This window comes from Phacochoerus africanus, chromosome 14 (assembly GCF_016906955.1).
Source record: "Phacochoerus africanus isolate WHEZ1 chromosome 14, ROS_Pafr_v1, whole genome shotgun sequence".
Taxonomy (NCBI): domain Eukaryota; kingdom Metazoa; phylum Chordata; class Mammalia; order Artiodactyla; family Suidae; genus Phacochoerus; species Phacochoerus africanus.
The window spans coordinates 23873195-23887786 of record NC_062557.1 but is presented as its reverse complement, the minus strand read 5'-3'; the positions used below and the strand labels follow the sequence as shown (position 1 = coordinate 23887786).

Sequence of the window (14592 nt, the reverse complement as noted above, 5' to 3'; positions counted from 1 at the left end):
AGATCAATTGTGCTGAAAACCTTGGCATTTCTGTGTTCCGTTAACTACCTGACCACTCCTTCTTCGACAGTGTGGTTGGTATTGGGGGCCGATGAATTGGGAAGATGCAGAGATAAAGCTGAAAGGCAAGCCTGATGGTTCTTTCCTGGTACGAGACAGCTCTGATCCTCGTTACATCCTGAGCCTCAGTTTCCGATCACAGGGTATCACCCATCACACTAGAATGGAGCACTACCGAGGTGAGCGTGCCACCTTTGAAGGAAGCCTTCTTCCCCCCTTTGCCTTTCTCTGCCTTTGCTATCTGACTTTTTCATTGGAAAGATTCACAGAAATGGACCTATAAATAGGGGGGGAAATCTCATAGACCCAATTGAATATTGATGTGGACACTGGTTTCGATCAGTAAAAGAAATGGGGGTGCGGGTGGGGGCAGGGAAGGAGAGTAAGAGTTCCATTTAAAAATATTCTCAGGGAGTTCCCGTCGTGGCTCAGTGGTTAACAAATCCGACTAAGAACCGTGAGGTTTCGGGTTCCATCCCTGGCCTTGCTCAGTGGGTTAAGGATCCGGCGTTGGCGTGAGCTGTGGTGTAGGTCGCGGACATGGCTTGGATCCCTCGTTGCTGTGGCTGTGGCTGGCAGCTGTAGCTCCATTTTGACCCCTAGCCTGGGAACCTCCATATGCCGGGGGAGCAGCCCAAGAAATGGCAAAAAGACAAAAATAAATAAATAAATAACAAAAGTATTCTCAGTATCTTGTCTCCTAAATAGATGAGTCTGAAGAAGACTACTAAAGAACAGAACAAAGCCAGTAAAACTCTCTTGGTAGAAGGAAGAATTAACCTGGGACCATTAGACAAGTTCTCTCAAGCTTTGGTTCATAATTAAACTTACCATCTAGAGATAGTTATCATTAAATCATATATGCAAGGGGGGAGTTTAGTGTTGATCCTGTGACTGTTCTGTTCCAAATTTCTTTGCCTGAGTCACATCAGCTCTTCCTGTCAGGCAGCATGATGAGGATCATTCTTTCTTTTGGTCAATTTTGGAGTCTCATAGGAAGTCGTCATCAGAACCCTGAGAGAGTTTGTGGGATCAGCATGCTTTAGACCGTCCACCTTCCTTCCTGGCAGTATCTCCTGCTCTGTGATCAGGTTGTGCTTACTGGTCCAGTCATATCTAGAAGCTGACTTGCTCAGCACTGCTGCCTGGATTGCCTTTGCACTGGGGCATTCTGTATTTGATGTGGGCCTCAAACTTGTGATGGTCGTTGGTGGTAGGGCTGAGTAATACTACTTTGTCAAAATTCCTGCAATCTGCTACACATTTTATTTATTTATTTTTGTCTTTTTTAGGGCCCCTTCTTGCGGCATATGGAGGTTCCCAGGCTAGGGGTCTAATCAGAGCTGTAGCCACTAGCCTGCATCAGAGCCACAGCAACTCGGGATCCAAGCCGAGTCTGCGACCCACACCACAGGTCACGGCAATCTGCTACACATTTTAGAAGTGTGTAGAACTCTGGGGAGTTTCCGGGACTTGCCTCTCCCATTCCTTATACTCTTCCCACATGTGATCCACCTGAAATGAGCTGTATTAGATAATGCATTTCAAGTAAGATCCTCTTTCATGCTCTTAAGTGCCACTGCGTCTTTCCTGCTCTCAGCCATGTTCTGCTGGATTGATTTGGTTTGCTTCTCCTGTTGGGCAAGAAGTAGCTGTTTAAGTCAGCATAGCTTTCCTCAGCCCCCACCTCTGCGTTAGAGATGCCTAAAGAGAAAGGGACTTCAGTCCGAAGTCCTGAGACCTCAGAGTTCCCGTCATGGCGCAGTGGAAGTGAATCTGACTAGGAACCATGAGGTTGTGGGTTCCATCCCTGGTCTCGCTCAGTGGGATAAGGATCCAGTGTTGCCGTGAGCTGTGGTGTAGGTCGCAGACTCGGCTCAGATCTGGCGTTGCTGTTGCTGTGGTGTAGGCTGGCAGCTGCAGCTCCGATTCAACCCCTAGCCTGGGAACCTACCATATGCCATGGGTGCAGCCCTAAAAAAAAAAAAAAAAAACCCAAAAACCACAGAGACCTGAGAATTCAAGAACTGTGGGGTAGACAACTGTCTGTTTACCCACTGTTCCTAAAAGTTAGCAAAAATTAATCAAACAAAATAAAATGCAAAACAAAGCATTTCAGAGTGAAGTGCTTTTATAAACCTATTAAGATTCCGAGGCATAGAAATGAGGAATAAACACTTGACCTCTAAGTCCCTGATAGGTGAGGTGCCAGGAATGGGAGAACTGTTACAGATGGTTCTCCAATTACTGTTTGTTCAAAGGGACTTTTCTTTCTTGAATGAATGGAATTTTTAATAGAAGCTTGTGAGCCTTTCTTTTGCCTGTCTGCAATGGTACGGTTTGTCTTCATCTTTTTATGTGATCCTGCAGAGGTGAGAGGAAGACTGAAATCTCCAGTTCTCTGGAGGGATTAGTATCTCTTTTGTGACTCCTTTGGATTTAGTGCTTTAGCTGTTGGGTTTTGTTTTTGTTTTTGTTTTTTGCTTTTTAGGTCGCACCTGCAGCGTATGGAGGTTCCCAGGCTAGGGGTTGAATTGGAGCTATAGCCACAGGCCTATGCCAGAGCCACAGCAATGCAGGATCTGAGCCTCATCTGTGACCTACACCACAGCTCACGGCAACGCCAGATCCTTAACTCACTGAGCGAAGCCAGGGATTGAACCTGCAACCTCATGGTTCCTGGTAGGATTCGTTTCCGATGCACTACAACGGGAATTCCTGTTGTCTTTTTAAGCCATGAGAGTTCAGGTTTCCTTTTGCTTTTGGGGAATCTAAAGTTTGGGGTGGGATATTTATTTATTTACTTATTTATTTTTTAGGGCCATACCCATGACACATGGAGGTTCCCAGGCTAGGGGTCGAACTGGAGCTGCAGCTGCCGGCCTACGCCAGAGCCACAGCAGTGTGAGATCCTTAACTTACTGCATGAGGCCGGGCATCGAGCCCACAACCTCGTGGATGCTAGTTGGGTTTGTTACTGCTGAGCCACAGTGGGATCTCCAGGGCATGCTAGTTGGGTTTGTTACTGCTGAGCCACAGTGGGATCTCCAGGGATTTTAGACATTAAAGAAGAAAAGACTTAGAATTTGATTTTTGTGTCTAACACACACATGAATGAGTGAGACCCACAAAACCGCTGCCCCTGGCTCTCCTGGGCATTTCCGTGAATACTCGAAGTTGTAGATCTTCTTGAGGGGATGTCATTTAAACTTGCTTTTGCTAGAGCAGTTTTTTCTTTAGGGTCTGTGGTTTAAAGGTTAGTGTCCATACTCAACAAAAATCTTTTATATCTTTTTTTCTAACTTGAATTCATTATTTAACGAAAACCTTGTAAGACCTGATTTATGTGTTATTAAAGGCAGCCTCTTTCTTTCCATTAGTTGTGAAGCAAGCAGGAACAGTGACCTTTGTCTGACTTAGCTTGACCACAAACTACCCTCCCAGAAGCGAGAATCGTTAGAATGTTCACGCCAGTCTCTCAGAGCTTTTTAAATTAAGTTTTGCATTTTTACCTCTCCTTATCTTTCTGTGGCAGGAACTTTCAGCCTATGGTGTCATCCCAAGTTTGAGGATCGCTGTCAGTCAGTGGTGGAGTTCATTAAGAGAGCCATCATGCATTCCAAGAATGGGAAGTTTCTCTATTTCTTGAGATCCAGGGTTCCAGGTAAGGCTGTCGTTACATTATTTAACTTCCTGGGGTATGAGCCAGCATAGGATCTCCACTCCCATCCCTGCTCCCACCCCTGCCCTCCCCAAAAGAAAATCAAAAACACTCAAAAGGTTTTTTTCCTGCCTCTCATAACAACCACTCTTCCCCAAGCCCAAGGGTTAACTCCTGCCCTTGTACATCAATCCCTCAGCTTTGTACCGAGAAGGAATCTTTGCTTCTCTGACCACGTTCGTGAATGAGAAAAGAGATCCCTTGTGAATACTTAACTTTCAGAGGTTTCTCTTTGTCCCCGATCCCAGCATCTCATATTTACATGTGACACAGAGGGCAGGTCATTGCCATGGGGAGCAGAAAAAGTAAGAGTCTTCCTTAGAAGGGCAATGGTGAGTGTCAAGGAAGCTGGATCCCTAAGCCTGCTCTGGATGTGGTCCATTTGTACTAAACTTTCTGTCAAAGCGTGGATACTTTTTTGCCGTGTCTTGTCTCTCTCCCAGTATTGAAAACAGAGACTACTCTCCATTTGGGAGCACTGGGCAGTTCGCATCCTTGCTGGTGTGGTTACGTAACCACAAGTAGGGAGGGAGAGGAGAGGAGCCAGTTTGGAGGAATCCACTTTTATAGTGTTGGGAAAAGTAAAACAGCAAGTTCATCAACTGAGGACTTCGTGAGAGATGAACAGAACTTAAAATGAGAACTTCCTGCTTTTCCGTTGAATCACATTAAGATTCTTAAACAGACTGGGTGCCAAGAAATTGCTCTGAAAAGAAGTTACAGGAGAGCCTCTGGCAGAACATCAGTAACAGGATTGGGCCAGGTTACAGGAATGTGTTTTATAATCTTGGTGATTTAAATAAGGCATGACAGGGTGTGAACTGTATTAATTCTCACTTCATTTAGTATTTGCCTCAGTGCTGTCAACACAGTTGGGTCTCATGCAGTTGACTCGGTTAAAAGGAAAAAGAATCCTTCCTTATAGGAATTGACTGTGTTTAGTAATTTTTAAAATTTGTTACTTTGGGGGGCATTTAACAAATATTTACTTTTTAAGCTCAGCATTAAAATTAAGCCACATCTCTACCCTTGGAGAGCTCTTAGCTTCAAAAAGGGCACAGGTAGGAAGATAAAGGCAAGAGCACATGTTAAATTTGATGCCAGGCATGGCAGTGATTGACAGGAACAGGATGGGTGATCAACTCTGTGAGTGAACCAGGGAAATCTTCCCAGAGGAGTCTGGTGCCTGGAGCATGTATCTACTCGTAGAGTGTTGAGAGACCTCTGGAGTCTTGGACTCCTCAGGTATAGCTCGTTTCATTCCACAGATGTGCCCTGTCTGCAGAAATTTTAACTAAGATTTCTTAACATTGTTAAGGGTTAGAGCTTGCAGTGATGGCTACTATTTACTGAGTGCCTATCATGTGCCAGGTACTTTGTCAGGTTATTTATTGAAATATCTCTAATTGCTTGCAACAACCCCAAAGGTAGCTAGTTAGATTGGATTTTATAGATAAGACATATTATATATAATGTATATAATATACATATTTAAGTGGATTTTATTTTTCTTTATTTTGCTTTTTAGGGCCACACTCGAGGCATATGGAGGTTCCCAGACTAGGGGTTGAATCGGAACCATTCCTGCCGGCCTACGCCAGAGCCACAGCAACTCGGGATCCAAGCCAAGTCTGCGACCTATACCACAGCTCACGGCAATGCCAGATCCTTAACCCACTGAACAAGGCCAGGGATCAAACCTGCAACCTCGTGGTTCCTGGTTGGATTTGTTTCCATTGAGCCACAAAGGGAACTCATTAAGTGGATTTTATGTAGGATATCTATTTGCACATAGAATTGTAATCAAGTTGAGAAGATAAAGCTTCAATTGGTATTTGTGGCTAGGCCGTAAGCGACCTCTCTTTGAAGGATTGGGACAAAGAAGGCAAGGCCAGTGTTCTCCTTTCCCGTTTTGTTCGCTGCCTTCCTTTGCTTATTGCAGAGGTCTAGGCATTCCGTGAGGCTGACTTTATGAGGGGGGCGGATTCCTGTGAGGAAGCGGTGGTCATTAGTATTTAGGTGGAGCTCCGTCAGCCTACACCAGGGATTATGACTCAGTAGATTCTAAAATGAACCCACTTGTTTATAGACTTTGGGATGATGACAACTGAATGCCTATAAGGGGCCGGTATTATTTCATTTAACCCTCACGAAATCTTTTTTTTTTTTTGGTCTTTTTGCCATTTCTTGGGCCGCTCCCATGGCATATGGAGGTTCCCAGGCTAGGGGTCGAATCGGAGCTGTAGCTGCCAGCCTACGCCAGAGCCACAGCAACGCTGGATCCGAGCCGCGTCTGCAACCTACACCACAGCTCACGGCAACACTGGATCCTTAACCCATTGAGCAAGGGGCAGGGATCGAACCCACAACCTCATGGTTCCTAGTCGGATTCGTTAACCACTGCGCCACAACGGGAACTCCTCACAAAATCTTTTGAAGGGATATCGGTCTCCTCCCCACCTTTTTTTCTTCTCTAATACAGACTGAGAAACGATGTACAATACGTTGCAGAGTCGGGATGCAAAGTCAGGTTTTTCTGGCTCAAATCGAGAGCTGGAAGCACTAGCAGCACATCCAGACTGATGTGAAAGGATGCCATAGAATTTATAAAGCTCAGACTAAAGGGAAAATTCTGGATGGTGGCAGATACGGAGCAGAAGGGATTTAATTAGAATATGTGGAATAATTAGCCTCTGGGGAAGGAGTCACTGGTAAAAATGATGGTTTGCCCCTTATCTCTTCCTATGGCGGTATGGAGCATGGTCCTGGCAAAGCAGAGGTTGCTGATTACATCTCAGTCTGGTCCATTTCACAGTTGTAAACTAAACCCCTAACACCAAGCAGCAGTCTCTAAGAGAATGTGATTGGCGTAGCACAAAACTTTGGACGCTGTGAGAGCCAGAACTCGAAGTGAATGTGTCCTTCTTAGATGGGAAAATCGCCGTCCTCTGTGAAGTACACGAAGAGAAAATACTTTTTGTTTGTTTAATCATGCTTTGCATTGGACAACTCTAAGGAAATTGGTTGCTAACTCTTTTGTAACCATTGTTATTGTTATTTTTGTCTTTTTAGGGTCACACCATCGGCATGTGGAGGTTCCCAGGCTAGGGGTTGAATTGGAGCTGTAGCTGCCGACCTACACCACAGCCACAGCAATTCAGGATCAGAGCCGCATCTTCGACCTACACCACAGCCCACAGCAACGTCGGATCCTTACTCACTGAGTGAGGCCAGGGATCAAATCTGAGTCCTCATGGATCCCAGTCAGATTCATTTCCCCTGAGCCGTGATGGGAACTCCTGTAACCATTATTAAGGCCATAATTACTTGTTCAGTGATAACGTCTTCCTTAAATCTTAGAATTTCTTAAATCAGCCCTCTTGACAAATACTTGGGGCTGGATAATTCTGTTCTTCAAGGAACAGTTTGGTATGAGAGAAAGACCTGGGTTTAGGGTGCTCAGACCTGGAAGAGATTTGTCACACCTGACCTGGTCCTTTTTTGGGAACGAGACAATAGCGAAGTGGCTAGAAACTGGATTTGTACCCAGGACCCTGGCATGAAGCCCAGAGGAAAGTTCCTGATGATCACTCTTCCACCTCCCCCTTCCCATTCAGTTGCACCGGTGTCTTAGGTTGGGTTTATTTCTATTTCTGACCTGTTAACACGTTCTGGGTATGAGAGCTCCGATTGTTTGCTGTGTTTGGGGGCAAACAGTAGGTGGTCAAAATGATGGCAGGGAATATCAGAGAATTAGCAGGTGTCAGATTGCTGTTTGTGAACCTAAGGCTAAAAGTAACACAGTTAAATAGGCAAGTATATATAGCCATTAAAATTCAAGTAGGCAAACAATCAGATCATTGTATGCTGCTTATTATCCTGACCTCTTTAAACACAAGGCCCGTAGTACTGTCTTTGGGAATAAATAATTAGACACATAAATTACTTTTATCTCTGAAACATTGTGTTGAGTTTTAGCAATATTACAACCAACACCCAAAAACTTTATAGTTTACTGTGAGACTATTTTTAAAACACGAGAGAAAGGGTAAAATTCAAATAGGCATTTGAACCCCAAGTCATTTTAAAAACACTTGAGTTTCAGCATATTTAAGAAAGAAGGAGTTCCCCCTGTGGTGCAGTGGGATAAGAATCCAACTGCTGCAGTTTGGGTCGCTGTGGAGCTGAGGGTTCGATCCGTAGCCCCGTGCAGTGGGTTAAAAGAGCTGCAGCTGTGGCTTGAATTCAATCCCTGGTCTGAGCACTTCCATGTCCTGGAACCCATGCCACAGTAGTGATGTGAGTCACAGTGGTAACAACACTGGATCCTTGACTCACTGAGCCACCAGGGAACTCCTGAATTATTATTATTATTATTATTTTTTGGTCTTTTTTTAGGGCCACTCCTACAGCATATGGAGGTTCCTAGGCTAGGGGTCTAAACGGAGCTGTAGCCGCCAGCCTATGCCACAGCCACAGCCACACCAGATCCGAGCCATGTCTGTGACCGACACCACAGCTCACGGGCAATGTCGGATCCTTAACCGACTGAGCAAGGCCAAGGATCAAACCCGTAACCTCACGGTTCCTAGTCGGATGGGTTTCTAGTTGGATTCGTTAACCACTGAGCTATGACGGGAACTCCCTTTTTTGTTTGTTTTTAATGGTGTGTGAGGAAAGTGCCAACCAGTGGTTTGTGTGCGTGAAGGAGGGCTACACTGCTTCAAACTCTAAGCCTTGGGCTTGAAGGTTTGGGGTGAGAAGTCGAGCACAAAGAGAGCCTGGTCCTTCATCACGGTGCTGTGACTGTCTGGACAGCCCCCTGTCAGTCACAGGGGCAGGTGCTCTGGGGAGACTCCTGGAGACACCCCTCCTTTGCGGTTCCCTGGGCTGAATTCTTCCTCAGACAGAGCAGGTGTTCAGGGCAGGCCAGCCTTGCTGGTTCTGTGCTGTGAGCAGATTCTCTAAGCCCAGTCAGTAGCCCTCAGTTTCTTCATATGTGAAATGGGGATTATAGTGGCATGTGTCTCAGAGAACAGTTTTTTTGTTTTTTGTTTTTTTTTGTCTTTTTGCTATTTCTTTGGGCTGCTTGCACAGCATATGGAGGTTCCCAGGCTAGGGGTCCAATCGGAGCTGTGGCCCCTGGCCTATGCTAGAGCCACAGCAATGCAGGATCCGAGCCGCGTCTGTGACCTACACCACAGCTCACGGCAACGCCGGATTGTTAACCCACTGAGCAAGGGCAGGGACCGAACCCGCAACCTCATGGTTCCTAGTCAGATTCGTTAACCACTGCGCCACGACGGGAACTCCTCAGAGAACAGTTTTGAAGACTAAATGAGTTAAATGATTTTAGGATAAGCTTACTTGTTTAACGTAGTATGTATTTCAACTGTTTTTAGAAAGTCAGTTAACAACCATGAAAAGGCTCTGGGAGGCAATCTGTAAGCTTTAATTTTTTCTTCTCATGCCTTCATACAAAACTTAAAAACTATTTGAAATTAAATACCGAAAATAGTATTTTATTTTCTAACAAGTTGTGTCTACAGATTTCTTTGGATAGGACAATGGTTGAGAAAAGAATTCTTTCAAAGGTTTTGCATCTCAGATTCTCTCTGAGAACAGTTTCCTCATTTACCTTCCATGGCCCCTTTGTTTATTGAAACCAGGATGTTCTTTGTTCCCTTGGACCTGTTTCTGTGTCCCTGCCGTTCTGGGTGTCTCCATTCTGTGGTGTTGACCTCGATGGGGGGGGTGTGTGTGTGTGTGTGTGAAATTTCCCAGCACAGAGCCTGCTGGTGATGCGTGGGGGCTCCCCTTGGGCCTGGCTGGCATCAGTCAGCTGGCACTTGTGCAGAGTAACACTAATTCCAGCTCACCCAAGCTATGGTAGTTGCTTTTCTTTTAAAAGCATCGTTCTCCTTTTTTCTGTCCCTGTACCCATCCCACAATTTCAAAGCAAAGGAGGGTATTGGTGAGGGCTGGAGGGTTGGCAGGAAGGAAGAGGAAGCTAAACCTGACTCTCCCACCTGGAAGTAAATGGCAGGAGTGCTAGGCTTATAAACCTCGATCATCCCAGCGGTAACCTGCTGCTTACCAGCCTCTCAGCTGGAGTTTGAGGGACCCTGCGAACAGCCTTTCTGAGTCCTCTCCTTCAGGACACTCTAGGCGCTAAGCAGGTACCTCCCATTCCCAACAGGGTTGCTTTTGATGCTTGCCCTTCACTGAGCGCCTCGGGCCTGGGATGGGCCACTTGGCTCCAAGCAGAGTCTCTGGCTGGGCATTTCTCATTGAGCTGTTCTGAAGAGCAAGAGTCTCTGCTGTGAAGAGTGATGCCGGGCAGGCCCTTGGCAGGAGAGGACAGGTTCCCTTGAGTACGAGACACAAGATACGGTAGCGGTGATTCCGCAAATGGAAATCAGCAGTCCATTGTGGAAGGGAGCTTTTGCACACAATATGTACATGAACTTGAAGAAGCCCCATTGCCCTTCTCTGGATTCTCTTGGTAAGGGAAATTGTAGTTAGCTGCATTGTTTTATCTGACTCTTTCTCTGGGTTTTCATTCTTGAAGGACTACCACCAACTCCAGTCCAGCTGCTCTATCCAGTGTCCCGATTCAGCAATGTCAAATCCCTCCAGCACCTCTGCCGATTCCGAATCCGACAGCTCGTCCGGATAGACCACATCCCGGATCTCCCACTGCCTAAGTACTACGGGTTTTTGGGGCTTGGGGCAGGAGTGGAGGGTTAGGTACAGTGTTATTGAGGCCTGCAAGCTGAGTGCACAGGCAGAGCCTGGCAACTCCCAGGCATCATCCTTTCACTTCTCCTGTGTCTTAGCATCTAACTTAGAAATGTCACATCACAGCCAGGAAGGAGGAAGGTGTGTATGTGTGTGTCAGCTCCCCTTCTGTAGACTCCGTGAAGGGTAGAGTGAAGGTGGTAAGAGGGAGGGAGACAGAACTATGACAAGTGAGAAACGGGAATTTTGTCAGGGCAGAGTCTTTGGTGTCGTCTCAACCATATAGGGATTGGAAAGAAAGGGTTGGTTGAACAGAAGTAGTCTTTTTTTTTTCTTTTTTTCCTAATCTACATAAGTAACATTTTGTGTGTATCTCTCTTGTGTTTTTCAAAGGCCTCTGATCTCTTATATCCGAAAGTTCTACTACTATGATCCTCAGGAAGAGGTATACCTGTCTCTAAAGGAAGCGCAGCTCATTTCCAAACAGAAGCAAGAGGTGTTAGAACCCTCCACGTAGCGAGGGGCCCCCTGCCAGTCAGCACCGAGGGTATGCGATGCGCGCTCCGCCTCACTGTCTAGCCTGGTCTCTTCCTGGGCAGTCGTCATCATGCGCTGGGCCTGGTCCCCTCCCTCCCACCCCACGTGGTATATACCCCGATCCAGGCACCTGATCATGGAGTCCCAAGGGGGCACCTACCCCACTTGGGAGAAGGGCAGGTAGACACATAGCAGCTTAAAGAGTTATTTGCCAAGCAGCGTGCAAGCTAATCACTGAATATATATGAAGAGGAAAATGCACAAGTGCAGCCAGGTGTGCAGCCTTTTCTCCTCCTTTTGCTGATCGCCCTGCTATTGCACAAGTGACAAAGAAAGTAGGAAACCAAAGGGGGAGAAAACGTCATCAGAGGGAACACTAAACGCCCTTATTTGCAGTAGCCACGCGCTTCAGTGAGCGCCCACTCTGTCCCACGGCTCGAAATATGGGGATGAGGAAAGAGAGCTCGCTCTTCTGTTTAGAATTCCATCTGGGCCACTGAAAAGTAAATTGTTGAAAAGAATAGATGAATTAACTGCAGAATTCATTTATCTAAGAGGCTATTCTCCCATTCCTATGCTGAGTTCTACTCATTTATTTTCCCATAAAATATCGTGGAGTATTGGTTCCAAGATAAATTCTAATTAGTCCTCCTAAATTGCATTAATGTGAACGTTGAAAGGTAGAAGTGAGTGGAGAACAAAATTGCCAGCGAGCGGTGATTTTGATAGTGTGAGCTCTGCGCAAGAGCTCCGCTCTAGTGCTGCGCCGGGGTGCAGAGACCACCCCACCCCCATCTTTCCTCCCGGGGTGGAGTGTCCTTTTTCAGCACTGAATACTCCTTCTCTGTTCCCCAGTCTCATCCCCATACCAAATTAAGAGGAAAACCCACCCTCTCAGCTCTCTTCATAATGGGAGAGAGTGACAACTGGTGTCTGTGCCTCGTGGGTTTTCTTGGGCCATGGCTAAGGTGGACCCAGCTGTGTGTCTCCTCTTGGCTCTGGAGGTCCCCGATCCTATGCTGTTGGAGGAAAGCATGTGAGCCAGGCTAATAAGGATTAGCAAGAGCAAGTAGGAATGAAGACGAGAGATCAAGAAATGGTCATTCCGAGGGAAAAAAAAAAAAAAAAGGAGTTCCCGTCATGGCGCAGTGGTTAACGAATCCGACTAGGAACCATGAGGTTGCGGGTTCGGTCCCTGCCCTTGCTCAGTGGGTTAAAGATCCGGCGTTGCCTTGGGCTGTGGTGTAGGTTGCAGACGCAGCTCGGATCCCGCGTTGCTGTGGCTCTGGCGTAGGCCGGTGGCTACAGCTCCGATTGGACCCCTAGCCTGGGAACCTCCATATGCCTCGGGAGCGGCCCAAGAAATAGCAACAACAACAACAACAAAAAGACAAAAAAAAAAAAAAAGAAATGACCATTCCGGAGTTCCCACCATGACTCAGCAGAAACGAATCTGACTAGTGTCCTTGAGGACGCAGGTTCGATCCCTGGCCTCGCTCAGTGGGTTAAGGATCTGGCTTTGCCTTGAGCTATGGTATAGTTTGCAGATGTGGCTTGGATCTGGCATTGCTATGGCTGTGATGTAGGCGGCAGCTACGGCTCCGATTGGACCACTAGCTTGGAAACCTCCATACGCTGAGAGTGCGGCCCTTAAAAAAAAAAAAATAGAAGAAGAAATGGTAATTCTGACAGGCTGCAGAGTTTTAACTTAAAGAATCCTGGACTGGGTGTACAGTCACTTTGTCAGATCTTCAATTACAGGCATACATTGGAGATACTAGGAGGTTCAGTTCCTACCACTGCAAAAAAATCAAATATCACAATAAAGTGAGTCACATTTTTTGGTTTCCCAGAGAGCATATGAAAGTTAGGTCTACAGTATACTCTAGTTTATTAAGTGTGCAGTAGCATTATGTCTAAAAAAAACTATACATACCTTAATTTAAAAATACTTTACTGCTAGAAGTTCCCTTGAGACACAGGCTAAGGATCTGGCATTGCCAGCGCAGTTTTTGCCACGAGTAGGGCCAAAAAATAAAATCCTCGAAAAAAAATATATTGCTAAAAAATGCTAACCATCATCTGACAACATGGGGTTGCCACAAACCTTCAGTTTGTAAAAATGCAATATCTGCAAAGTGCAGTGAAGCGAAGCGAGTTAAATAAGGTGTGTCTGTATCTTCGAGTTGTCTGCCCTTGGAAGTGTCTCCTAAAACATCTAAGCGCTCTAACATCTAGAAGGACTTCTCTGCTTGGGGACTTTGCATTGAGGAGGGTGGGGGGCGCTAGGGAGGCCCACCTACCCAACTGCACTGTTGAGAAGTAACTGGGGCCCTTCTGTTAGAGCACCGCTTGTGTGCTGGGCCTTAGGAGGAGCCCACGTGAACACAAGCATCTCAGAGAAGGATTCAGGAGGTGGAGGGCTCCACATTTCATCATGGGGGGGATGAATGAGTTTCACGGAGCAGGGAAATTCTAGACTGAAAGGGGCTTGATGGCCGAAAGAAGTATTTGACGGATTTTTCTAAGGAAGAGTGATTAAACTTATTCTGTGTGGTCCTGGGGGCAGGATAGGGACCACAACCGATATAAGTTATAAAGTTAGATCTCAGTCCAACTTTATTTTATTTTTTTGTCTTTTTGCCATTTCTTGGGTCGCTCCCGCGGCATATGGGAGGTTCCCAGGCTACGGGTCGAATCGGAGCTGTAGCCAGAGCCACAGCAACACAGGATCCAAGCTGAGTCTGCGACCTACACCACGGCTCATGGCAACACCGGATCGTTAACCCACTGAGCAAGGGCAGGCAACCTCATGGTTCCTAGTCGGATTCGTTAACCACTGCGCCACGACGGGAACTCCCTCAGTCCAACTTTAGAAGAAACTTTTTAACAGATCAAATGTTTTCCACAGGAGTTGGTAGGTTCTTGGTTTGTGTATTCATTCAGCAGTTAGCTATATATAAGTAGCCAGTATGAATTGGGAAGACAGTGCTGAACAAAATAGTCAAAGGCCAGAGTTCCCATCATGGCTCAGTGGCTTATGAACCTGACTAAAATCCATGAGGATGCAGGTTCGATCCCTGGCTTGGCTCAGTGGGGTGAGGATCTGGTGTGGCCATAAGCTCGTGGTGTAGGTCGAGGATATGGCTCAGATCCCATGTGGCTGTGGCTGTGGTGTAGGCTGGCAGCTGCAGCTCTGATTTGACCCCTAGCCTGGGAACTTCATATATGGCAGGTGTGGCCGTAAAAAGATAGTCAAAGGCCCTGTTGTCACTGAGCTGCAGTTCTCACAGGGAGAGACAGACGGCAACAGGTAAATAAAGTAGGCTCATTTCAGGGACTGTACACGTTAAGGGGAAAATAGAACTGGGTGACGTTTAGTGGTTAGTGGTGGGAGACGACCAAGTTTGAACATGAGGGGGTGACACTTCCTCTGTGTTTTGAATATCAGGGAGTTAACACGAGAGACTCTGGAAGCAGCCATTCTAGGCAAAGGGCCTGAGATGGAAAGGGGTGTGATCTGATCAGGGCAT

At 46.4% G+C, this 14592-nt stretch overlaps 1 protein-coding gene across 3 annotated transcripts in view; it reads left to right on the top strand.

Annotated features, from left to right (window-relative positions):
• SOCS7 (suppressor of cytokine signaling 7) overlaps positions 1-14592 on the top strand; it is a 36334-nt gene that overhangs the window by 15214 nt on the left and 6528 nt on the right. For all 3 annotated transcript variants that reach the window (XM_047757153.1, XM_047757155.1, XM_047757154.1), the window contains 4 exons: positions 71-239; positions 3596-3724; positions 10353-10488; positions 10916-11069. In XM_047757153.1, coding sequence (XP_047613109.1) covers positions 71-239; positions 3596-3724; positions 10353-10488; positions 10916-11039 — 558 coding nt within the window. In that variant the 3' untranslated portion in view covers positions 11040-11069. The remainder of the gene's footprint in view (positions 1-70; positions 240-3595; positions 3725-10352; positions 10489-10915; positions 11070-14592) is intronic.